General features: G+C 36.0%; 1 protein-coding gene across 4 annotated transcripts in view; it reads right to left on the bottom strand.

Moving 5' to 3' along the window:
- Positions 1–27190, bottom strand: part of LOC146534784 (uncharacterized) — an 81095-nt gene that overhangs the window by 42619 nt on the left and 11286 nt on the right. For 3 of the 4 annotated variants that reach the window (XM_085193712.1, XM_085193715.1, XM_085193714.1), the window contains exons 2-3: positions 6724–6858; positions 4506–6313 (exon numbers count right to left, since the gene is read on the bottom strand). In XM_085193712.1, the coding sequence (XP_085049838.1) occupies positions 4506–6313; positions 6724–6858 (1943 nt within the window). Of the gene's footprint in view, positions 1–4505; positions 6314–6723; positions 6859–17696; positions 17864–27190 lie in introns of those variants that run through there. The other variant, XM_085193713.1, reaches the window with a different exon arrangement.

Raw genomic sequence — 27190 nt, 5'->3', positions numbered from 1 at the left:
TCACCTCCGAGCGTCGGTGGTATTCAGGGAAGCTATTCTGAGAGGAGATAAACCGCGGATGTCTTTACTTGCATCCTTTTCAGCATTTGCATCCTTCTGATTCGTTTAAAAGTGTATGGATTGCACCATACTTCCTTTAAATTAGATGTGATATCAGGAAAGCATTAAATAAAGATTATTAAATAGAAAATGCCGAAAAAACTATAATTTTGAGTTTATAAATATTCTGTTTTGACGCAGTGCACAGTGTGGATTTAAAAGTGATGGTTGTGGGTTCGATTCCCATTCCGAGGAATTAATAATTTTTTTTTTTATTTTTCTTTGCTCTGATAACAAGACAAAGCTCGGAATAAGAATAGAACAGTCGGCATTATGAGTGTCTTAACACTACGTTCTCAGGTTTCCTTTGTCTACGTGCGGGTTACAGCGTGTAGCTAATAAAAAAAGTCAAAACAAATGAAAATAGCATCAACTTTCGCAAAAACATATAAGGGTTCCCGATGATTTATAACTTTAACAATCAAAATTAATTTACATCTGGCTCACGTCGGTAATACTCCTCAAATAAATAGATTATATTGAAAGTGAAAGTATATAGAAATATCGTTTGAGGTTTCCATTATAGAGTATAGTACGGCCAACGAGTCGGGGCTGTCCATTAGGATCTTTCTTACTTTTGTTGAGCGAAGCGAACGGAGCGCTCTACTGGAGACTTTTTACACTCTTTGGTGCCAATAGGCTCCCAAACGATTTGACCGATTGAGATGACAATTATGCAAACATAAGATATGACCACGTAGATGGATTTAGGCGAAAAAAAAAATCTAAAAATTCAAAAGTTCATTTCTCGCTTCGCTCAACATTCGAGTCAAAATTGTACCGATTCGCCCCCCCTAGTACCCTTTCTTTCCCAGTGTACAATGTGCATTAGTTCAGAGGCCACAACTTGTTGACCGTACTGTAACCCATGGTTAATTTATCATGCGGAGAAGCGCCCGCAGTGAACTGGACAACGTCGATTAAGCATCAGTTTAATAAGAGGAAATTGATAATATAGGCCCCTATACCGTCTGTCGTTGTTTTTATTTTGATGTCCATGGGACTTTATGCCAGTTAAATTACACTCGAATGATATTTCATTTTCAATTTCATAAAAGTATGTAGATAAATATATTTTTTGAGGGCTTTTGTACTGGATTTTGGTTTGTAATAAAGACGGTACTTGCTCAGATTTATAATGCTAATAATAGGTACTATATGTATATGTTTGTACATGTTTTCCTAAAGTAGGTATATAACGATATAACATTGATGCTATCATCACGAAAATATGAAGAATGAAATTGTACGTGATTATTTACTTGTAAGTATAATACAACCTTGGAGACTGTTTACTTCTAAAAGAAAATGATTTCAAAAACTTAATAATGTTTTGCCTGTTCTGTCTAACACATCCAATACAAAATTGTAGTGGAATCTATGTTATAGGTACTATACGAAGTGCGGCGGAGAGTTTCGCCATTCAATATGCAATGCCTCATCCGGCGGAAAGTAGAGAATAGAGTATCTTAACTCTAGATTGCCTCTGCCTACCCCACTAAAGATGGGATATAGCGTAAAGCTGAAGAATTTACTATTAACGTTTATAAATAAAGAAGTGAATGTTATAAAATTATAATAAAATATGATGTCAATAAGTTTTGTATTTGTCATCAATATTCAATGTATTGTTTGTATGTTACATACATAAAATGGTGGCTAAAACACCTTATCTGTATGTAGTACGTGCGCACTACGGCGCACTTCGAGGTGTAAATGGTAATAATAGAATTATTATTCATATGACATTCTATGACATCATTTCACTTGGGTGTATTATATGTCAGGGGTAAGCTGACATGGACAGCGGGTGTCACAATATTTTTTAAATGTCATAACGATATTATAATGCGATAAATTAAAATTAAATTACATTTTTTTTTTGTATATAATTTTACAGGTTTCTTGTTTTTATACATTTTTTTCACTTTTAAAGTGTTATTCTACTCTTAAGAAAGAAATTGTTTTACTTGGAAACCGTCCAAGAGGCGCAGGTTCAAATACGTTAAAATTTTTGTTTTTTAAAAAATGTATTGTTATTAGTCAACTTTGTTTGCATGGAGTTTATAACGAAAATATTTAAAAAAAAACTTTTTTTTCTCGTTCTCATAGAAATATCGAAAAATTTTTCTTTCGTCTATGGATTGTCTGTCAGTTACTAGGTAACGGAAGATTTTATCCTAAAGAATACAAATTATAAAAAAAAATGAGATTTTAAGAAAATATTTTACATAAATAGTATTTATTTATAATTGCTTAAAAGTTAAATTATAATAGTACATTTTCTAAAATAACTTTTTATGTCACAAAAATAATAACTAAGATATTAAGTTTGATATGTATGAGAAAACTTTTGTTTGTTCATTTTAAAAATGTGCGAGTCATTATGCTATTATGTATGTTTTTATTTGAATATTAGATTTTTACATTGTTCTTACTTTATGAAGGACAAATAACATATTCGTGTATCTAATGGTCATAGGTTAAATATTAATAATTCTTTTTAAAAGAAAAATAATGTTCTTTTTTATTTTTACCTGCTTATCATGGTTTTTTTTGTTTTTCCATATCTACCGCGTTTTGTAAATTGAAAGAAATTTATTAATACGTTGTTTTACGTAAAATACAAGATAAAAGATTTTTATTTTATTTTATTTTTATTTTTTATTTTATAGCCCATAGAGGCCATGTTGTTAAATGGAACCCGGACCACTTTTCTTAACGATACTGAGCAAATTTAAAAGCGATTCTTATCTTTTCGCACCTATTATGTAGGTAGACAAATATAACAAGAGTATTTAAATTTCTAAAGTTAGTTAATTATACTAAATTACGACGTACTGTGAAAAAAGTAAAAGAGCTCTCATAAAAAATAGGGCAAGACTGTCTTTTAAAGTATTTTATTGTACTCTTGCTAAGCAAAGTAAGCTTTAAGTAAAACAGTGAAGAAAATAGATAAGAGTTTTGGATTCCTACGAAATGAACGAGCCGATTACAAAAGGAGCAATTTACCTTAAATATTTAAATATGACATACAGTTCTGTTATGATTTTACTGCATCGGTTGTGTGGGTTCAAAGCCCACTCGGGGGATTCTTCCCTTACGGGGAACCTCTACAATTTGGTATAACTGAGATGCCGTTATGATCTTTTGGTGTATTTTGAATATTTTAAAATTTACGTAAAAACAAATATATCAATGATAAAATAATGTAAATAGGTACATAATGAATGAACAAGTAATTTAGTTGAACTATGTGTATTCTGATTCGAACTAAAATCAAAGGTCTCGCATTGTATGCAATGACGTGAGAACAATGGCGGTGGTCGTTACCTGCTAATTTTACGGTTTTAAACCATTTCATATTATAAATTATCAGATTAAATGACAAAAGTAATAGACTTTTGTCATCTAGGTGTATTTTGTTCCCAGAATTAGTCGATGTTAAGTAACACAATGACTTCATCTTATTTTCTCAGGACTTAGGAAGCTTATAAATCACTGTCAACTCAGCTTAGTTATTAGAAAGGAATATCCGGTGCCCACCAGCTCTATATGGTGGGCATCATTAGTTCGTAAATAGACAAAACTGAGAGTAACTATATTTCGTCTCTATGATAAATGACTCTAATTAAATCGATTTTTAAAAAAAATAATTTATAAGTAATCCTCGTACGGGATTTGAAGTGGTCGACAGCAGGAATAGTTAAGCCCAATAGGGCCATGGATGCTATATTTATATTTATGTAGGTCACATTGTTATAGATAGCGTATAGCGTGGTCGATCGTTAAGGTGATAGGTGACCATACGGTGATACCGCAGCTACGCCCATTTCGTGGCTAGAGCCCGCACTCTCACCTCCGCCCTCTGGAAATGGATCACGTGCGAATATTGCTTCGTAACTCCTGACGACACCGTTGAGAGTACACCGGGGTACACCCAGGGGGGTACCCTGGGTGTACCCGCGTGGGTCTCATTTGCATAGAGCATTGTTGGTGGAATATGTGATGTAATATGGCTTAAAGCAGACCGACCGTCGTCTACACCGACTATACGGTGCGTGTTCTATATACCTACCTGCTCGTATACAGGGAGCGAGGACTTGTAATTGGATTTGTTGCAACTCGCATTTACTATTCTATATAGATAGCTAGTAATTTAGTTGAATAGTAAACATAGTATAACATAGTGTATGAAAATAGCAAACTATAAAAATATTCATACTACGTGTACTATCTTTTGTTGGTAGCCGGTAGGGTTCGTCGGCCGCTATCGATCGCGCTGTTTGTAAACATTGCGGCATTATGCGACGAATGTCTAAAATGATTGCCAAAATATATTGCAATTTGTGGCGCACCTTCGCGGGCCCTCTTCTAGGTGAAATACGAAGTAAAGTAACACTGACCTGTATTGTTTGTGCGCTCTCCTTGTCGAGCAGGAACTCCATAGACTTGTGAGGGCGCGGCGCGCGCTGGTCCGGCGGCGCCAGCGCCAGCAGCGAGCGCGCGTGCAGCACCGTGCGCTGCGTGTCCACGTCCGTCTCCAGCACGCCGGGCGCCGGGGCGGGCGCGCGCGGCGGCTTGTGCGCCACGCCGCCCGCCGCGCCCGGCCGCGGCCCGCCCGCCGCCGCCAGCGGGATGCGCACGGACTGCGGCCCGCCCGCCGCCGCCGCCGCGAGCGCGAGCTGTCCCGCGTCTGCGGGCGCCGGCCCGACACCCGCCGCCGGCCCGGGCCCCGCCGCCGCCCGCCCGCCCGTCGCGCCTGCGCCTCGGCACTTCTTCTCTTTCCTGCCCGAAAACCTGAAGTTGGCGAATCGCGAGAGGAAGCCTGCGATGCGGCTGCGCGGAGCGCGCGCGCCCGTCTCGGTCATAGCTGCGGCGCGCTCTGCGGCGAGTGAGTGCGTGCGCGCCGGCCCGTCTCCCCTCACCGCCCCCACTTCCTCTACCTCCGCGTCCTCCGCGTCCACGCTCGTGCTCGAGCTCTCGCTCGTGCGGCGCTCCGAGGAGCTCGCCTCGCGCCAACTCACCTCCGCCACCACCGGCGAGAACGTGACGCCCTTGGAGCCCGTGGACACGGAGCGCGCGGGCGGCGCCGCGTCCACAGCGCGCGCCACCATCTGCAGCGACGCGCGCAGCTCCTCGGGTGTGTCACGAGGCGGCGGGGCGCGCGCGCGCAGCTCCGGTGTGGAACGCACGCGCGCGTCTCCCGCCCTCAACGGTGTGGAGGCGAAGGCGGGCTCACGCACGGGGTCCGGCGAGGGCGAGCGTGGCGGCGAGGGCGTCGCCGACGAGGGCTCCATTCGCCGGCGGAGTTCATCTAGTACGTCATCCCAGGCTCCCCATGAGTCCCGCAGCCTCCGTGCTGTCAACACTGAGATTTCGCGATCGTAGTTTCCGGTATCGGCAAGAGCTTTTTTTGCACTTTCATCCAGACGAAGTGCGGTCGCCTCCATTTCTTGAGCGAAGGCCCGTTCGGATTCGGTGGTCGAGTCGCTTCCGGCACTGGGTTCGCGCGGCGGGGGCGGCGGTCGCGGGTGCGCAGGTGGCGCGGGGGGCGGGGGCGGGTGGTGTGCAGGTCGCGGTGGGGGCGGCGGCGGCAGTCGCGGCCGCCGCGGTCCCCCGCGGTAGTCGAGGGCTGTGAGATCTGCCACGCTGACGGTTAAGCTGTCACACACTTCGAAGGTCTGCCGGAAGCGGGCGCTGTGGGCGCCGTGGGCGGCGTGGCGTGGCGCGCTTGTCTCGGCGGTGTCGCTGGTCTCGGCGCACAGGTCCAGGTCGGCGGGCAGTGAGGAGGCGCGCGCGGCGCGGGGCGGGCAGCGCGCGGCACTGGGCGAGGCGAGGCAGGGCACGCTGCCGGCGGCGGCGGGCGCGCGCGCTATTTCTGGAGGGACGCGACGGAGGTGCGCGGGCGGCGGCGGGGGCGGCCGGCGCGCGCGCTCGCTGTACCCACTGTCCTCGCTGAGGTTCTCCGCGGAGAGGTGTGCGCGGGGTGCGGGGCGCACGGGGGGTGGCGAGGCCGGTGGGGACTCCAGGGAGTCCGGGGACAGGCTGGGAGAAACGGGCGCCGCGCAGGAGCGCTCCAGCGACTCGAACTGCGCGAGGCTGGACGACCGCGACAGAGAGCCGAGGCTGGTGGGCGAGTGTCCGCGCTCTCTCCGTCTCCGCTTGGCGGGGCAGGCCCACTCGCGCTCCGACTCGCTGTCGCACTCTGATCCTGTTTTAACAAATAAAACTCACTGTAAACCATCGAGTGCGCCACCACGTTGCTGACTTTCGGGCGCCGACAGTGACAATGACACCGAAAGTAACTTATTTATATTCATTTGGAAAAGTTCCAGCGGGAAATTATTAAGATGATTGCAACAGAACAAAAAACTAAAATCAATACAAATATGGTCATATTATATTTTAATTAAAACTGACAAAAAGAAAGTATATTCTAACAGAAACATAATAGTTTTTAAAAACGTTATAATATATATAAATAGTAATAATATTTAGAATGCCATCTATATTTTATTTAAAAACCATGTCACTTTACAAGCTATGTAGAAATGGCCCTCCTACTTGTCGCTAGGTGGCACTACCAATATATGAGCAAATAAAATTAATCACAAATATTACCTGCAACCCCCCGTACATGAATGACGGAGTCAGCATCCGAATCAGATAACCAGGTAGCAGCTGATGAGCGTTCTGATCGTAAATCATCGCTTGTTTCCTCGACAATGGTATCGAGGTAAGTGCTGCCATAGTCACCTATAAAGAAAATATATTGCTTACTATTGCGCGATAGATGGCGCTGTATGTATAATTAATATCAATTTTTGGTTATAATAATACGTTTCAGACGTAATATTATACATTTGGTAGTAATATGTATGGCAAAATGTACCCCATAGATAATTCGCAATAATTTAAAGTGAGAAGAATAGTATTAATATTTCTTGAATAGTATTTAATACCAATAAATATATATAGGCATTATTTTAAATCGACAATAAGTCTAGAATAATTATTATTTTATCACAGTCGCACTCCGCAGTAAACTTTCTCTATAAAATCGTTAAATTATGTAATGTTGATATATTATTCATACCGCTACAAATGATTATGTCGTTGTGTTCATAGTAATTACGACTTTAATAAAAAGACACATAAGATAAATAATCGTATCCTCTTATTAGCTGCACGCCAAACGAGTTCAATAACATCGACTTGATTGCCAGCGTGATGTTTTAATTATAATTTTGATATTAAAAGGTACATTTTCATAATATAAAATGCTGCATTTTTGGAATTTTTTTAGTATTTTTTTATTGATAATATAATAATACTTATTTACTATTTTATAGGCTTGTAATTGTTATTTTATATTATACATGGTGTTCTGCTGTAGGGTACAGCGAGAAGCTTAATAAATATAACAGTATGCTAAGTATATGAATATCTAATTATAATTAAGTACAAAAAAGGCAAGAACAACAAAAGTCGTAGTTGATAATAACTGCATAATAAAGGAACGGAGTGTCTTTACACTAAGTTCCCTTCTGTGACCACAGCTAAAATTAAAAAAAATCACAAAATCATTGAAATACCATCACGAGCGTCCAATAGTGGTAAGTACATATTATTCTCAACTCATTTGACCCGGGTCGGACGTGTTTCAGAACATCACTATATATAACGGTCGTCCAGCGGTTAGTTTAGTGCGTTAAGAATCATGTGACATGGATGTCGATTGAATAATAAGCTATTATTCTATATATTTTAATATGTATGTTTTATTGTATATATTGTTAACTTCACGCTGTATCCCCATGAACATAGGAAGAGAGGGGGGGGGGGCCTGAATAGTCTGGTGCCCACCCCATAGATATTGGTATATTTATTTTCTATAACCTTAAACCACGATGGTATTTGCCGTACCTAGTAGTACTAGTAGAGTAACACTTACAGGCAGGTATCATAATTATAATAAAACGAGCTTCCAATCCATAAAAAAACATAATTAACCTGTAAATGATAACTCCATACATTACTCGTATGTCGCGCAAAAGAAGCTTACAACAGGTTCATCGAACCGCCATCGTACGATGGGGTGAAACAGGTTCTTTATCGTAACGCGACGGCAAAATTTAAATAAGTAATAAAAAGAAAAATATATAACGACTGGGTAAGCTTTTAAAATTTATATTTAGTTATATATTATTGAGGCCGTCTTGGCGCAGCAGCACAAGCGCGTGACTGCAACGTGACGGTTGTGGGTTCGATCCCCTCTCGAGGAAGTGAAATATTTATTTACGTTTATATTTCCATTTCTTCGCTCTGGTGTGGAGGCAAAGCACGGCGTTGAGTTCTGCCACGCAACGCGCCATGCCTCCAGAATTCGGGAAAAAGTGGATCTTAACACTAGCTTCTCTCTGCCTATCCTGCTATGTGCGGGATACAGCGTGAAGCTGATTTTTTATTTTTATTTATGTATTTATAATTATAGCATTGAAATAGACTTTTGATCTTTCTATAGACATTTCTTATCGTATCTATATTAACTGATAGCGTTGGTAGCGGGTTCAATTCCATTATATTTTTATATGGCCAAGTCTAGTTAAATGATGTGTGGGGCTGGCCATCTCTTAAAATAATATAATAAAAGAAGTATCGTCACTTATTAATAATTCTCCACGAACCGACAATATAAAGATTGCGTATACGAAATATAAGTACTAACTTTTAGCGCTACAGTTAAAAGGAAAGTAAAACAAATTAAGAAATAAATTCCCTTGCCTAATAAGTAATTAAACTGTAGTTGTCGAACTAAATGCTGAACTAAACACCGTGTCAAAAACTACATTCTCGAAAGCAGTTTATAATGGGCGGTAATTATCACTATTGCATATATTCAGTGACCGATATATACTATATAAATTAGTAAATATAATTAAATTTATTTGAGGTTATGTGAAATTATTGTTTTTTTTATAGCTTCACGCTGTATCCCGCATATCGCAGGGTAGGTAGAATGGAAACCTAATGTTGAAGCACTCTGTTCCCATTAAGACTTCCGTTCCTTAATATTATATTATTAAAACTTCCGTTTCCCACTTTCCGCTGAATTCTAGTTGAAAATCAACGCGATAACCGCGCCTTGTTACCAAAAAAAATATTAGATATTTAGTTTTCTCGAGCAGGAATCGAACCTACAACCTGCCGCGTTCACGACTGGCCTCTATATATGTTAAAATGAAGAAATACGTTTGGTATGCAGATTTTATGCGAAATCGCTTACAATGAAACTTCAAGGTTAAGTGCAAATGGTGAACGATGTTATTGTCATAACTGTAATTACTTTCATATCGAACATTGACGCGTATATTGAGAGTTTCGAGACCGTCATGGCATAGTGGCACAGCGTCTTATTCAAAACGGGATGGTTGTGGTTTCGATTCCCGCTTGCGGAAATGAATTATTTTCATTTCTCCGCTCTAGTAACTGGTTAGACGAACGGCAGCGTTGAGTTTCGCTACTCAACACGCAATGTACCAATATTAAGTAGTGGGTGGGGCAAGGAGTGTTTTAACAAAATAATGATACGTGTAGAACATAGAGATTTAGAGAAATCTATATATATAAAATCGAAAGGTCACTCACTCATCACGAAATCTCAGAAACTACAGGTGCTAGAAATCTCAAATTTTGCATAGGAGTTATTTATAGGACGTAGGTGCTCGCTAAGACGGGAATTTGCAATATTCGACTTCTAAGGGGTTGTTTTTGGGGTTGAAAGTTTGTATGAAACTTCGTTACTACAAATTCTAGGAATATCAAATTTTGCATAGACGTCACTTATAGGACGTAGGTACTCATGTAGATAGAAATTAATAATAACGTAGTTCACGCAAGCGAAGCCGCGGGCGGGCCGCTAGTATCTATAAAAAAATATCCAATATTTTATCACTAAGCTACAATATTAACTACAATAAAAAAAGACTAAATACTACAAATTTCAAACAGTTAAGTATTAACACAGTCCGCTACGCGGTCACGGCTCGCGGGCTTACGGTCTGCGGTGACGGTAACGCTCTGTACCGGTGAGAGGTAAGGAACATTTTTTTACAAGTTACCGGTAAGTTTATGATAAGCATTTCTTAACTTGTAAAATTAATTTGAGTAATACTGGTATTGTTTTTGTGGAAAGTGATTTTTTTATTTTTCTTTGTTATTTATAGTAACTACAGGTAAGCTAAGTTAAAAAATATATTTATTATAGTATTTTTTTAAACATTTTTGTTTTCTATCTTCAGAGGGAACTTGGGAACCTAGTTTAGCACTAGGTTCCCTTGTAGAGTGGCACACCTTTTAATTATTTATTAATCTCAAACATACAAATTTGGCATATAACATGTTTAGAAACTTATGTTAACTATACTTCACTATACTTAAATGATCTAAGACTCTAATTTCAAGATCAGAAAACGCGTGTTTTACATCTCATCAATAGCACTTGACTACACTTCCTGGTGGTTGCGGTTATATGAAACCTGACTGACCCCTTGGACATTGGTCCTAAACATTATCTATATATATAAAAGGACTTGTCCTCACTGACTGAGGTAAGACGCGCGCACAGCCGTAACCGCTGTGCGTAGAAACGTGAAATTTGGACAAAAGTTTACTTTCGTAATCCGGACATCCACTAAGAAGGGATTTTGAAAAATTTGAACCCTAAAGGGGTGAAATAGGGGTTCAAAGTTTGTATGGAAAAAAATTTTAATCGGCACCGATTTTTATAAAATTTGAAATTTTGATTTTTAAAAGTATTTAATTGAACACGTATTTCATCGTTTTCTAGAATTCTCCCCCTAAGGGTGCAAATAAGGGGTTGAAAGTTTGTATAGGTTTTTTTTTAAATCGTCACCAATTTTTATAAAATTTAAAATTGAGACTCTTAAACGTATATAATTAAACACATGTTTCATGGTTTTCTAGAATTCACCCCCTAAGGGTGCAAATGAGGGGTTGAAAGTTTGTATGGGAAAATTTTTAAATCGCCACCGATTTTTATAAAATTTGATATTTAGACTCTTAAAAATATTTAATCGAACATATGTTTCATGGTTTTCTAGAATTCACCCCCTAAGTGTGCAAATAAGGGGTTGAAAGTTTGTATGGAAAAATCTTTAAATCGCCACCGATTTTTATAAAATTTGAAATTTAGACTCATAAAAATATTTCATTGAACACATGTTTCATGGGTTATTAGAATTCACCCTTAAATACGCAAGCGAAGCTGCGCGCGTCCGCTTGTAATACTATATAATATATATATCTACCAGAGGCTCAAGAGTGTGACTGTAACACGACGGTTGTAGGTTCGATCCCCACTCGAGGGAATGAATTATTATTTATTAATATTTTCAATTCTTCGCTCTGGCACCAAGGCAAAAGTTCGGCGTTGAGTTGCGGAGTTGCGGAAAGCTCAACACGGAATGCCTCGAAAAATTCGACGGAGAGTGGGAACGGAGTATCTTAACACTAGTTAATTTCACTTTATATAAAAATATTAATGTAATAGTTTTTTTGTATTATTTTAATCCGACTTACCTAGTAGCCTTCATACTTTTACTTTTTTAAAAAAATGGTTACACACGTGAGAAATAATTATTACGTAAAAATAATGTCATTGTATAATTTCAAAGTAAAGTAGAATAAAAAATATAATGTTAGTTTAAAATAGTTTTAAGAAAATAATAGTCTTGAAAAATTGTAACTATAAAATAAATAATATTTAAAATAAATATTATTTTGATAAGTAGGTAAATTACATTAGGTACGTTATGTACGCTTCAAAATAAAAAAATGCCATAATTGCGCAGCAGCCTAGCGACTGCAAACACAACGGTTATCGATTCGAATCCCATTCGGGGCAATGAATAATTTAGATATCCCCATCTATCATAATAGGTGCGGGATACACCGAGAAAAAGTCTTGAATTTAGTTGCTTAAATTATTTTTGCAAGTAAAACTGTTTGTATAATTAGTCAAATGAAGCGTATATTATTTATTTCTAACATATAGGTAATGTGTAAATCTTAACATGTTTTCCAGAACATGTTAGCCACGATATAGTTTATTTAGATTTACTATGATGTATGGCTATAGTCGATTATTTATACAGTTCTGTGATCACGAGGGAGTTTGTATAAATTGTAGCGACCTTCAATCAATGAAATCGAAGTCTTGCCGACGATATATATAAATAATAGATTCTACTATAACTAGTTTATTGTAGACTAGCGGACCTGGGCGGCTTCGCCCGCTTGAACTGTACGAATATTTATGGAAATATTTTCAGTTTAAGGTGGCGTACGGTGTTGAGTTCAGCTAGATTAATGATAACTATCTAGCCAGTAAAAGTTTCATATAGCGTGGTTTAGTATGATTTTCATATCCTTATAGAAAAAATGATCCGATTCGCCTCGGTCTACCCTATAGATGACATTAATAATTTTAAAAACAAAATTATAAGTATAGACAAAATGTATATATAAAGATTTAGTCCTTTTTGATAATATAGTAGAGGAAATAAGAAAATAAATGAGTAAAATTTATGCATATTTCAGTAAAATTACAATTAGTTATTTGAAATTCCTTCTCTTTTATTTATTGTTCATATTCCGGCAGACAAGGCGAGTTCTGCCACTCAACACGCAACACAACAAAAACTGAGCCATATATGGTGAACGAAGTGTCTTAATAATTCCTACTGCATAATTTGCTATGCGGTAAAAAACGTGGCAAAAGCTTTAAAAAAGGTGTTTTTTTTAAATATTTTATATTTATGAAATAATTCAAAATTGAATAGGTAAACAATTTAACATGTTTGAAAATATATTATAAGACTGCTAAAAAAACCTCGTGGAAAAATGAACCATTTTAGTTTAAATTAAGTATTAAAAAGAAATATGTAACATCGAGTTAGAATATAAACAAACTTTTTTGACTTTTCAAACATGATAAAATAATGAAATAATTATTCATATAAGTACTACTTAATGAACTATTATAATATTTAATGTCACGCCAATCACGCTTCCGCGATTGTTTACTGTTAGGAATTAGGTATTATTTGCGGAAGTATTTGAAGGTTTCGTGACTGACTCAAATCATTGAAAACTACTGATTTTTTATCATTTTTCATGAAACTAAAGACAATGGAATGGTTTATTAAAATAGTGATTAAGTTGAAGGGATAAATGTCTTATTGTACATTTAGTTATATTGTATCAGGTATATTTTATATTTTAAATATTTTAAATTTTTTGACTTGCTGAATCGATTTTGATGATTCTTTTTTATTTGAAAGCTTCCCGTGTGATCTCATTTAAATTTGATCCATTTCTAACAATGATATCTATGAGAATTCTGCAGGTATTGCCTGTTGAGTGAAGTCAATGACAGGAAAGAGACAGACTGTCAACAGGCGTAAAATATTCTCTCAGTATATGGGTCGAGGAATAAATATTAAAATACTACTAAAACTCTAATTTAAACATAACCAATGAAGGTTGACTGCGGGTGTGATGACAGTTGCAGCTGCGTTCAGGAATCCGTTGAGAAACCGCGCTACTTGAATTATTTATTATGCATCACTCCTTGACCAGTTCAACAACATCACACAGATAATTCTGATTTTATATTTACGATTTTCTGTATATGTTTGTATATCTTTATTATAAACTAGCGGACGCGCGCAGCTTCGCTTGCGTATTTAGGGGTGAATTCTAATAACCCATGAAACATGTGTTCAATGAAATATTTTTAAGAGAATAAATTTCAAATTTTATAAAAATCGGTGGCGATTTAAGAATTTTTCCATACAAACTTTCAGCCCCCTATTTGCACCCTTAGGGGGAGAATTCTAGAAAACGATGAAATACGTGTTCAATTAAATACTTTTAAAAATCTAAATTTCAAATTTTATAAAAATCGGTGAAAATTTTTTTTTTTTCCATACAAACTTTCAACCCTTATTTCACCCCTTTAGGGTTAAAATTTTTCAAAATCCCTTCTTAGTGGATGTCCTGATTACAAAAGTAAACATCTGTCCAAATTTCACGTTTCTACGCACAGCGGTTACGGCTGTGCGTGCGTCTTACCTCAGTCAGTGAGGACAAGTCCTTTTATATACAGGGTGAGTCATATTGAACTTTCCGATTTCAATAAGGTGTGTATTAAAAACAAAGCGACATGCAGTAAAAATTATTTTATTGTTTGAAAGCACATAACATGCAGTTTTAATTTAGTTGGTTTTAAAAATGATATCCTGTAAATGTCTACCTCCATTGACCACACACTGCTGAAGCCTTTCCCGGAAGTTGTCCATTACTCGTCGAGTCATATTCAGCGGAATAGCATTGATTTCTTCCGTGATTGCAGCCTTCAGTTCATCGATGGTTCGGGGACGATGCGTGTACACCTTTTCCTTCAGGTAACCCCAGAGAAAGAAATCGCAGGGGGTTAAATCAGGTGATCTCGGCGGCCACCCAACGTCACCTCGCAAAGAAATGAGATGACCGGGAAACATTTGTCGCAGGATTTCCATTGAACGCCTGGATGTATGGGCTGTAGCACCATCTTGTTGGAACCAGATGTTATCGTTGTCATGATTCTGCGTTAATTCCTCCAATTTCGGTTTCAGAAAAGTTTCAAGCATGTCGCAATACCGAGCAGAGGTAACTGTGACGACTTGACCATCTTCTTCAAAAAAATAGGGACCCCACACACCAAACTCTGCAATAGCGCACCACACTGTCACTCGAGGGCTGTGAAGTGGTCGTTCGTGTAGGTTTCGTGGGTTATTCTCAGCCCAGTATCGAAAATTCTGTTTGTTGACAGTTCCGGCGAGGTGAAAATGTGCCTCATCACTGAAGATCAAAACAGCAGTGCGGGGGATCTGCTGAATGTCGCGGCATAAATTTGTTCGTGTGTCTAAGTCTCTAACTGTTAATTCTTGCACTACCTGAATCTTGTATGGGTGAAATTTAAGGTCTCTATGCAGTATTCTGCGGACACTACTGAAAAATAATCCTAGTGAAGCGGCATGTTTCCGAACAGAACGCCGAGGGGATTGTTGAATTGAAGCCCGCACTCTATCCACGTTTTCCGCTGACGTTGACGTCCTAATTCGGCCTTGTGGTCTTGTTTTTAATGCTGATGATGTTGCTCTAAAATTTGATACCCAATTTCTGATTGTTGGTCCAGTGGGAATGGGATCACGTCGACCAATAGCAAAATGTAAACGGAACGCACGCTGTGTTGTGATCACGGAGCCGCCATTTTTAATAAACTCTTCAACTACGAACGCACGATGTTGTCCCGACCAAGCCATTACTCACACTAAAACTGCATGTCATGGCGCGTCTAATGACACCATCCCCACCCTTCTACTCCTTCCCTTCTTCGTGCAACGTCCTTCCAAAACCGGAAAGTTCAATATGACTCACCCTGTATATAGATTGTCTTGAGAAATAATTATAAAACAATAAAAATAATTTGAGGACAGTCGTGGCGCGAAATTGAAATATTTTCATTTCTTTGCTCTTTCGAGGCAAAGCGCGGTGTTGTGTTCCGCCACTCAATACGCAATTTCTTCAGAATTCGGCGGAAAATGGGAAACGGAGTGTCTTGACACTTGGTTTCCCTCTGAGTGCCCTATTGTGTACAAGAAGTAGCATGAACTAAAAAAATACAAATAAATTGACTCAAGGAATCATTATAGAACAATAAAAAAACAATTACTATTTCTAGCATCATAAGGAAAAGCATGACCTTTGAAATAAGTGAAAAAGGAAGTAAATCATTGTTTTCTTTTTAAATTGGTATAGCACAAATAAAGTCATATAATATTTTCATATATATTATCTGTTTTATTTGTTCTTTATTTATTTTTATAATTAAGTTATAAATATGTAAACAGAAGTATCAAAAAAAATATAAGATTTGTAGTATTTTTTTGTTTTTAAACAATATATTAAGTTATTTTATTGAAATAAACAATGAAGGACAATAGATAGTATGGGACAAAATGAAGCAGTTACGTTAAATAATTAATATTAAAAAGTCTCCTATTTTATAATTTTACTAGCGGACGCGCGCTTCGCTAGCTTATTTAGGGGTGAATTCTAATAAACCATGAAACACGTGTTCAATGAAATATTTTTAAGAGTCGAAATTTCAAATTTTATAAAAATCGGTGGCGATTTGAAGATTTTTCCACACAAACTTTCAACTCCTTATTTGCACCTTTAGGGTTTGAATTCTAGAAAACCATGAAACATGTGTTCAATTAAATACTTTTAAGAGTCTGAATTTCAAATTTTATGAAAATTGGTGACGATTTAAAAAAAACATATACAAACTTTCAACCCCTTATTTGCACCCTTAGGGGGAGAATTCTAGAAAACGATGAAACACGTGTTCAATTAAATACTTTTAAAAATCTAAATTACAAATTTTATAAGAATCGGTGCCGATTTATTTTTTTTTCCATACAAACTTTGAACCCCTATTTCACCCCTTTAGGGTTAAAATTTTTCAAAATCCCTTCTTAGTGGATGTCCAGATTACGAAAGTAAACTTTTGTCCAAATTTCACGTTTGTACCATCAGCGGTTAAGGCTGTGCGTGCGTCTTACCTCAGTCAGTGAGGACAAGTCCTTTTATATATATTTTATTATTCTTTGGAAAGTTATTTTATTGTCGGTTTTATAGCCATGTTAATTATGATAGACAGGTGATAATCTATATTCAAAATGTATCTAAAGCTCTCTAATTTTCACATCTTTCCTAATATTTGCTTATAGACTTTCGGCAACTGTTTATTTATCAAATATTTATATTTAATGAATAATCAATGTATCTATTATGCAAAATATATTAAAATTGATATCTATGTTATAAGATTATAAGCATATTACATAATTAATAATAAATACTAATAAAGTGAAATTATTTTCACTTTTAAAATATAATATCTAATATCTTATATTATAGTATACTATAAGAATTACAACAAACAATAAAAGAATTCATTCATATTTATTGTATTACGTCACCGGACGTCCACAACTGACTTTTACGTCTACGGTCTAACACACTATAAGGACACCAAACCGGTTTCCCTATAGCAATAACAAATCCGTGATAGCCTGGCATCCGAGGAATGCAGACCTGCAACTCGACTCAGATCTGATAAAACGACAATGCGACTGCCTTCAATAGAAATAACCTTTGTTTTTTATCTGACAGTCCGCTTTTTATAATCTGTATCGCTTGATAATACAGATAAAAAAGTAATTATTACTTTTTGTGTATAGTCTGTGACAAATTTGAAATGTTTGTGTTAGAATTTAACATTTTGTTTATTATTCTAAGCAAGCTTTATAAAAGCTAGCGTAATTTTTAATATTTGTAAATAAAAACATTGAAAAACACCAGTACGATTTTGAACCTTAACTTTACGATGCTTTTAGTACAGACAGAATTTAACGAACGAAAACCATTAGATTAACAATAATAAGACCAAATAAGCTTACCTAATCTGCACTGCCTTATACGCCTGGGCATTGAATCTCACACAAACACACACATCATCCAACAAATCACACACTATATTCCATTCTCACAGTATTTGGTGTTTCAAAAGCCATCGATTCAACCTGTTATTTTCGGATACGAGCGCTCTAAGGCATATCTCGCGTTCAACTCACCAGAGTACATAGTAAAGTTATAGTTATATGAATCATTTAAATCTATTATTATGCGTGGCAAGTGACCGCGTGTCAAGAGCAAGACCAAGGATGGCTTGGGTGTGTGCGTGCCCATATCGACGCCGTCTCGTTCTAAACGTGTCGTACGCTTAGAACGAGAATTTTTTATTAAGTAGTTTTAATCTTACCAGCTGGATTCCAAACTCTAAAAGGAGAATTGGCAGACCAAAACGGAGATGGCGAGTCGAGGACCATTACAAACCTGACTGGTGCTCAATAGCGCGACATAGACCAAAGTGGAAGAAGTGGAGGGAGGCCTTTGCCCAACAATGGGACAATACAGGCTAGGGAAAAAAAAATCTTAATCTTAATGAAAAGTTAAATTGTGAACTGTCTTTTTATAGGACACTAGTGGACGCGCGCAGCTTCGCTTGCGTATTTAGGGGTGAATTCTAATAACCCATGAAACATGTATTCGATGAAATATTTTTAAGAGTCTAAATTTCAAATTTTATTCGGTGGTGATTTAAAGATTTTTTCATACAAACTTTGCACCCTTAGGGGGGAGAATTCTAGAAAACCATGAAACACATGTTCAATTAAATATTTTTAAGAGTATAAATATGAAATTTTATAAAAATCTGTGGCGATTTAAGAATTTTTCCATACAAACTTTCAACCCCTTATTTGCACCCTTAGGGGGTGAATTCTAGAAAACCATGAAACAAATGTTCAATTAAATATTTTTAAGAGTCTAAATATCACATTTTATAAAAATCGGTGGCTATTTAAGAATTTTTCCATACAAACTTTCAACCCCTTATTTGCACCCATAGGGGATGAATTCTAGAAAACGATGAAATACATGTTCAATTAAATATTGTTTAAAATGTAAATTCCAAATTTTATAAAAATCGGTGCCGATTTAATTTTTTTTCCATACAAACTTTCATCCCTTATTTCACCCCTTTAGGGTTAAAATTTTTCAAAATCCCTTCTTAGTGGATGTCTAGATTATGAAAGTAAACATCTGTCCAAATTCCACGTTCCTACCATTAGCGGTTACGGCTGTGCGTGCGTCTTACCTCAGTCAGTGAGGACAAGTCCTTTTATAGCGACCCCCTTGCGGCTTCGCCCGCTTTTACTACCGGATTATTCATATAATGTATGTTTGCAAAGCACTTAAAGAAAATTGACAGTGAAAATTAATTAAACCCTAATGCAACCCGCATTCTCGTAGTTTCAATAAGGATTTTCCAATTGTTTTACACAGCAAGGATTTTTTAGAGGTACCGTAATTTTAAATCTGTGCTACTAATCGTTTCAAGTACTTATTAAAATATATTTAAATGACTATTTTTAGATAGTTAAATAACATTAAATAATACATTCAACTTGAATTATCCAATACGTGCAAACGCATCTAACTAAATCTTCATTGCTATAGAGGCAGCCGGGTTTTTTATTTCGAGCTTGTGGTTAATGCTGAAGAGGGTATTCTGTCCCTGATGAAAAGCAAGCACTACGTGGCTGCCTGTGAGGAAAATTAAATAGAATGCATCGGTCGGGAATTGAACCCGGGCTGCCCGCGTGGCAGGCGAGCATTCTACCACTGAACCACCGATGCGTGTATGGCAGGCGGGCGCGGCGGACTCGCTTGTATAAGCATAACGTCGTGAGGCGCGTGCCGCAGCAAGGATTTTTCGATATTGTAACAACTTCTAAAGTACTTATTAAAATGAAAAACAGAAAAGACAGTTTTGATCTACATTAAATGGCCAACGTAACTAATCTACTTATTTATATGCTGAGAGTACGGGATAAGTGAAACTTGACTCGATACAGTTGATGTGTGAACGGCGTGATGTGTCAATAATTAAATGCGTTTTTCTCTAAAACTATTCGCAATTTCGAAATAGTTTAAAAAGCAAATTTTATCTTCGTTTAATGTAAAAATTTAATAAAGTATTTTAAAGGATAAAGATTAATACCATTATGGAAAAATATCCCTCACAATAAAATATATATTGAAATTACTATTTTTAGACAGAAATATGATCACTACACGTTATCCTTAAAAGATAAAAATATGCTCTCGCGGACTTTTTTGTAGATCTTATTAAGAGGAATAATACTCCAGTACAATATTTTCATGTAGTACTTACCATTAAAGCAGCGCATGTGCGAAAGTGTCTCAACGGGTAGGACTTTAGACACATTTATCGTATTTATGTTAATTTATATTCTTATATACAATTAATAAACTATATATAAACCTTCCCTGAGAAATACTCGACCTAATGGTGAAAACCGCATAAAAATCCGTTGGGTAGTTTAGAAGAAGAAGAGTTAGAAAGTTCAGACAGACACGAAAAGCGACTTTGTTTTATAAGATATAGGATAGGATTATTGCAAACGATAAATTACTATTACTATATATTTTCATTTTTTCGTTCTGCCGATTGAACCCACTACCACTCGAGTTTATAGTCACACTTTGTGCTCCTGCGCCACCACTGGCTTCTATTTTTGTTCTATAAGTAAAGTAAATTTAAAAATTAAACCGTTTCTTACGTCGTCATTCAACAGTAGAGCGTCAACGGGTAACCAAATACGGGGACAGATTTCAACGATATAATTTCACTTTTACAAGTTACTTTCACAGAAAAAAAATGTATATATAACGGTAACTGGTTACTTACAACGTAATCCGTTATTACATTTATTTAACTGTAGGTAGGTACAACGGTTACACACTTACTTTTTTTTTATCATATAGAAGTTTTTGCTAACCTTTACAGTTATGCCATTAAACTTACGATAAGAGTTAAAAAAAGCTTATCTGATAGTGTATATATCTTAAAATTTTATATCTATCTTAAAATATATCTTAAAATTTTGTATATAACAGGGTGGGGAACTGGGAACCTAAGTGTTAGAACATTCCGTTCTCATTTAAAACACTTTCTTTCCTCACTTTTAAACAAATTCAAGAATTTGTGCAAGAGACATCGCGTGTTGAGTGGCGGAATTCAACGCCGCGCTTTTCCTCATGACTAGAGCGAGGAAATGAAATTATTAAGTGGGTATTTCAGTGGGAATCAAACCCACAACTTTCTCATTTACAGTTATATTTACGGTTATTTGTAACATTTTTACAATAACCAATATTTAGCCAAAATAAAGTTATTGACGTTAATATGTTGCAAAATAACGTTAAACACTGATTTAGTGGCAACACACGTCGCGTGCCAACTTTTTAAATTGGCAAAGTAACAAATTTTTCTACACATGATTTCTATTCCTTCAATATTTACCAATACTATTACGCAGTCGATAACGTAGCACGAATATTTCTTTACTATTTTCATACGATTCTTGCATTTTCTTAGAAAAATAGAGTTAAACAAGCAAACCGAAGAAACACTTGTATTAAGTTTATATACTTGTAGATTAATTTAAAAAAAAACAACTTCACGCTGTATCCCGCTCACATCAGAGTAGGCAGAGGGAACCTAGTGTTAAGGCATTCCGTTCTCCACTTTCCGCCGAAATCTGGAGGCATTGTGTGGTGTGTTGAGAATAGATTAATAACTTATAATTAATATTTTTCCTATTCGGTTAAGACCAAAATGAATATTAGATATATTTATAGATATTTCTTACTTTCTTTGGCTTCTAAAACGGTCGCAAAAGTGTATTAAATTACTTTTCCTTTTCACGCAGTATCCCGCATTTATTAGGATAACCAGAGAGAACCTAGTGTTAAAAACACCCCTATAAAAGTGGGTAACACTTTCCGCTGAATCTTTCGACGCATAGCGTGAGCAGCTTCCCGAGAAGGAATCGAACCCACGACCATCGCGTTAGGCCATACTACGGCCTCTAATACAGTAAAATATACCTAATCAATTAAATATATCTTTTAGATGTTTACAAGAAAGACATTATAAGATCTAATTATAAATACCCTTCTAGAGTTCAACGACTCTAATATACTTACTTTACATATAAATACAGGGCAAAAAAAGTAAATTTCATAGAGTTACATCGATACTTACTATGTAACAACACGCTGTATATAATGTTATTTTAATGTTATTCACAGCCCAGTATGTTCCATCCAGATGCACAGAGAAAGTGCATTCTTAAATGATGTACTGGTATACTACGGTCAACAAGTTGTGACCGCTATGAAGCTAGCTCTAGCTGGTTCAAATCTGCGCAGATTTGATTTTAAGATTTTTGCAACTTTTGATTATTTCGTTCCCGAGTTAACATTGCGCAAACGTTTAGAAATCCTAACTTGATATTGGCCAAGACTCGTGGATCTTACTGTACTACGATAAAACGTGTTGTGTAAACTGCCTGATTGACAGTATAAATAGTGCTTCGTCATTGGAAAGAAAATCGTTTTACAAGTTTTCCTTGGTGTTAATAATAGGCCTGTTTAATAATAGTGTTGATTTGAAATATATGTTTTGATATTATTTAGTAGGATCGTTCCTTATATTTGTTTACTGCTTAGTACTAATATTGTTGAGGCTGTAGTGGCGCAGTCGCACAAGGGTGGCTGTAACGCGACGGTTTGGGTTCGATACCCACTCGAGAAAATAAAGTATTATTTATGAATATTTTTATTTCTTCGCTCAACTTAATTTAAGTGAAAAAAATAATGTAAAGATATAAATAGTATTTAGATATAAATAATAATATAGTCAATATACATTTTAAAGGGAGGTCTTAAGCCTGACAGGGTTAACAAATCTTAGACACTGTTCTCATCTCCTCTTCCTACAAAGTGATAGACACACACACAATTAATCTATGAAACGTTAAGAAGTTTTTTCTATATCTATAGGTACTTATTTCTCCATTCTCCGCCCCATTTCGTTGTGTTCGTGATATACTGGCTTACTACATCGGAGAAACAAAAATACACATTCTAGGAAAGAACGTGATTTTTGTCACTTTAGGCCACGAGTTTGATATTAAACTATCACGTAAAGTATATAATAGTAGTATATAAATAAAAATAACTCATATAAATATTAAATTTTAATATAATAATGTTACGTTGAACAAGTTATGTTATATATATTTTTTATTAAATATTAAAAAAGTTTTAAAAATATTGAAATCGGAGTAGTAATATTATAATCTACTTATAATCTACAAAGACGATAAAGGTGAAAACGTCAGATAAACAATGTAAAAATTAAGATTTTATTACATACCTCACTAATTTTGAAAGAATATTAAAGTAGCAGATTCAGAATTTCGCTTTTTTTAAGTTTAAAACTTTTTTTACATATTTTTTTAAACTAAAACAAAAAAAATCCAATTATCATACAGCGTGGGCCGCTAGATTTTCTATAAAATCAAATAAAGTGAGAAGAGAATAGAAGATACGAACATCGCAATGTTAATTACAACCCACGCTTGACCATAAAAAGAATTGCTAAACTGGTATGCATCGTAAGGATAAGGCCATATTCTTTTAAACATAATTTAACTTAAAAATTTCAAGTAATTGTTTGCAAAATTCTTATTTTATAGATTTATTTCTCAATTCAATGGCTTCAATTGTGCTCGGATAATATCGATTTTTTTATATTCTTTTAACAATTGAAAATTACTTGTAAGTCAAGATCATGGAGTCATAATAAAATCACGTTTTTTTCACAATGTCGCTGACTTAGCTCAGTGAAATATGTACATTTCATATTTCACGAAATAATTATTTCTAGTTAATTAGAAATTTGAACCTAATACTGAACTTATCGTTTGCAACTAAAATACAACAGTGACTAATTGTTCTCCAACTAAGTACGAACCAAAAAGAAAATATCAACATAGCCAAATGTGGAAATCTTTAATTGGCATACTAAAATGTTTATCGCTATGCAAAGAAATTGCTATGGCCTCGATATAAACTAAAATTAAGTAAAACTATAATGTGAATTGAAATTGAGATTTCAACGTTCAGGTCGTGCGGGCAAAGAACTTGCCCCCGGATGTTGTGCGTTTGAAGCCCAGTTACAGCAATAAAATTATGTGTATAAAATATATGATGTATACTTTTATATCAAAAATTATAGTATTTAATATTATTTTAACATAATCAAACGAAATCCGTTTATTGGGAATCCGTTTATTTAATTACAGCAAAATTGAAAGATATTACAAATAGATTTTTTTATGATTAAATAGTCGATATTAACTTAATATTACTATTTTTTTTACTACTAAATTATATATTATAAGACTTAGGCATACGTACAGGGAGCCTATTGCTAAGACACTAAAATTTAAGACAGTTAAATTCGGGAGTAATTGCGTCTAGACTAGAAACAATATTTAGATTTTATTTATTTCCTTAAGTAGAAATCGAACTCATAACCTATTGCGGTCGCTTGTGCCCCTGCACCACGACTGGCCTCAAATTAACAACTTTTCTCTAAATCTAGAGCATGTAGAAAAATAAATAAAATGTAACATAGATTGAACAGTAATATATACATACGAGCACATCCACAATATGTCCGACTTTCTAAAGATGCGCATATAAATCAGCATTGTCTATAATTATATAAGCATTGTATATTGTTTGATTTCTCCACGTGCACCCACATACCTAATTGTTCGAAAGTAGGCCTCCAGAGGCTGTTATGCTTACGCTGTAGCACATTTGTATAGAAAACTTATGGCTTCTCATGGTTTCACTTTATAAAAATTATAAAAAGTTATATTTTCCATTTCTTCGCTTTTGGTCAAGGCAAAGCGCGGCGTTGGGTTCTGCCACTCAACACGCAATGTCTCCAGAATTCGGCAGAAAATGGGGAACGGAGTATCTTAACACTAGGTTCCCTCTGCCTACCCTGCTGTGTGCGGGATACAGCGTGAAGCCGATTTTAGAAAAAGCAAAAAAATGTACCTAGTGGGATTTGAACCCATTTTAAGAAGATTTTATTAAGGAAATATGTGTCCAATCTGGACAGCAGAATAATTTAATTATTTCTTGTGCTCTACTATAGCGTCATTATATTATTCCTTGCTTTTTTATTTACTTAGTAATATTGTTTTTGTTTATTTTTGCCAAATTTTAAGTCTTACTATGAAAGCAGTAAGCGTGTCGATATCAAGGTAAGTTTTACTAAACAAACAATTGTACTTAAATTACGATTATCTAGATAAAATTTTATTGTTAGAAATTATCCTATCAAAATAAATCAGTCGATTGCGAAACGCCATAATTAAGGAACTGAATTGAACTAGAATTTTTCAAGGCATTGCATGTTGAGTGGCGTAACTCAACGCCGATGAAAATATTAATAAATAATATCTCTCGAGTCGAGATCGAACCCACAACCCTCGCGTTACAATTATACCTTTGTGCTTCTACGCCAAGACGGCCTCAAGCTAAGCTAGAGCTAGCCTACCGGTCTTCTCAGGTCTGAGGCATTAACTTTAGTGAACTGGTGGTTTTATCATTTGACGTCTGAAAAAAGAAGCACATATCACTTCTTATCTTCTATATATAAAAAATCGAAAGGTCACTCACTTATCACGAAATCTCAAAAACTACATGTGCTAGGAATCTCAAATTTTGCATAGGAGTTACTTATAGGACGTAGGTACTCATGGAGACAAATTAATAATAACGTAGTTCACGCAGGCGAAGCCCCGTCGGGCCGCTAGTTTTCAATAAAATTATTTGACTTTGACTTGACTTCATTTATTATATCAATGATACTGACATCGCTAGAGATAGTGTGTTAAAATTCCGCATAATATATGAAAAATGTAGTAAGAATTTAATATAATAAAAACAAAAGAAATATTTGTTTAAATTTATATAACTAATCCTAAAAATTATAATATTTGTTCAAGTGTGTATTATTGATTTTGCGTGACTATAAAATTTTATGTATATAATAAATACGTGGTATGTATTATTTTTAAAATAATTGAATTGAATTGAATTTTAAACATAATTAATAATTGAATCTTGAGGCCAGTCGTGGCTGTAACGCGCGGGGTTGAGATCCGCCACTTAACAGATTTTACAAGCATTGCATCCAGAACTCAACGGAATGTGGAGAGCGGAGTGTCTTGACAATAGACTCCCTCTGGTTAACCCTGCTACATGAGGGATTCAGCGGGAACCTGATATACTTATGTACTTACAATATTTTAAATAGTAGCAATATTTAATTTCCTCAATATTTAAAACTTCATTTTACGATAGAGTAGCGACATTTTATATTATGTGAAATCTATTTAGAAGTAATAGAAAAAAATAGCAAGTGAAGTGGCAATGGGCGGGGCATATCTGTCGTAGAGCCGACGGCCGCTGGGATGGGATGGGATCTTAGAATGGAGACCCCGTACAAAACGACCGGAAGGACGACCCCCTGCCAGATGGGCCGACGACATAAAGAAGTTGGCGGGAAGCTGATGGGTCCGAAGAGCTGAGGATCGAGTGTGGTGGCGAGAATTGGGGAAGGCCTATGTCCAGCTGTGGACAAAAGATTGTTGATGATGATGATGATGATAAGAAAAAAATAATTTTAAATAATATGATTTACACGCTGGAAAACTTTACTATATTTAAAAGGTATATTATTATAGTAAAGTATTGTATTAATTGTATTAATATACTAAAGTATTTTTTATTGAAAAAACACCTTAGTATATTAATACAATTAGTATATTAAAAAAAATATCACCAAAATCTTTTACTCTTCATATATATATAAATAATTTAAAATTTAAATAAGTATATTATAAACATCTTCATACTCGCAACAAAACTTAGAACATCATTAACTTCTATTACGCAATCTATTCCGGCTGTACCGTCTAGTCAATCTTCTTAGAAGTGCAGTCATTATGAAACGTAACATTATAAATCCACAGTTAATACTTGCAAGATACTATACTATTAATATAGGCAGAGAGAAACTAGTGATAAGACACTGTTCCCCACTTCCTGAATTCTGGAGGCATGAAAATGTAAATTAAATATTTCATTTCCTCAAGTGGGTATCGAACTGACAACCAGTCGCATTTACAGTCACTCTTGGTGCTCCTATGCCAGGAATGGCTTCTTTATTAGTAAATAAGAATAAGGTAATCAGGTAGTTTCTATATCTCATATTATTGAAACTTTTAACTACTAAAACTTTTGTGAGAATCTATTTTTAGGCATTAACCCATAAATAAATCTTAAAGATTGACATTTTAGTATAGAGTGTACTCTGTAAAAACTTTGAAAAAATATTAAAAAAACACTTCGTTAATGATTTTAATTAAAT

The sequence above is a fragment of the Heliconius melpomene genome, chromosome 11, assembly GCF_056956725.1.
Source record: "Heliconius melpomene rosina isolate 202511_hmr_F chromosome 11, ASM5695672v1, whole genome shotgun sequence".
Taxonomy (NCBI): domain Eukaryota; kingdom Metazoa; phylum Arthropoda; class Insecta; order Lepidoptera; family Nymphalidae; genus Heliconius; species Heliconius melpomene.
This window is presented reverse-complemented; position numbering and strand designations above follow the sequence as displayed.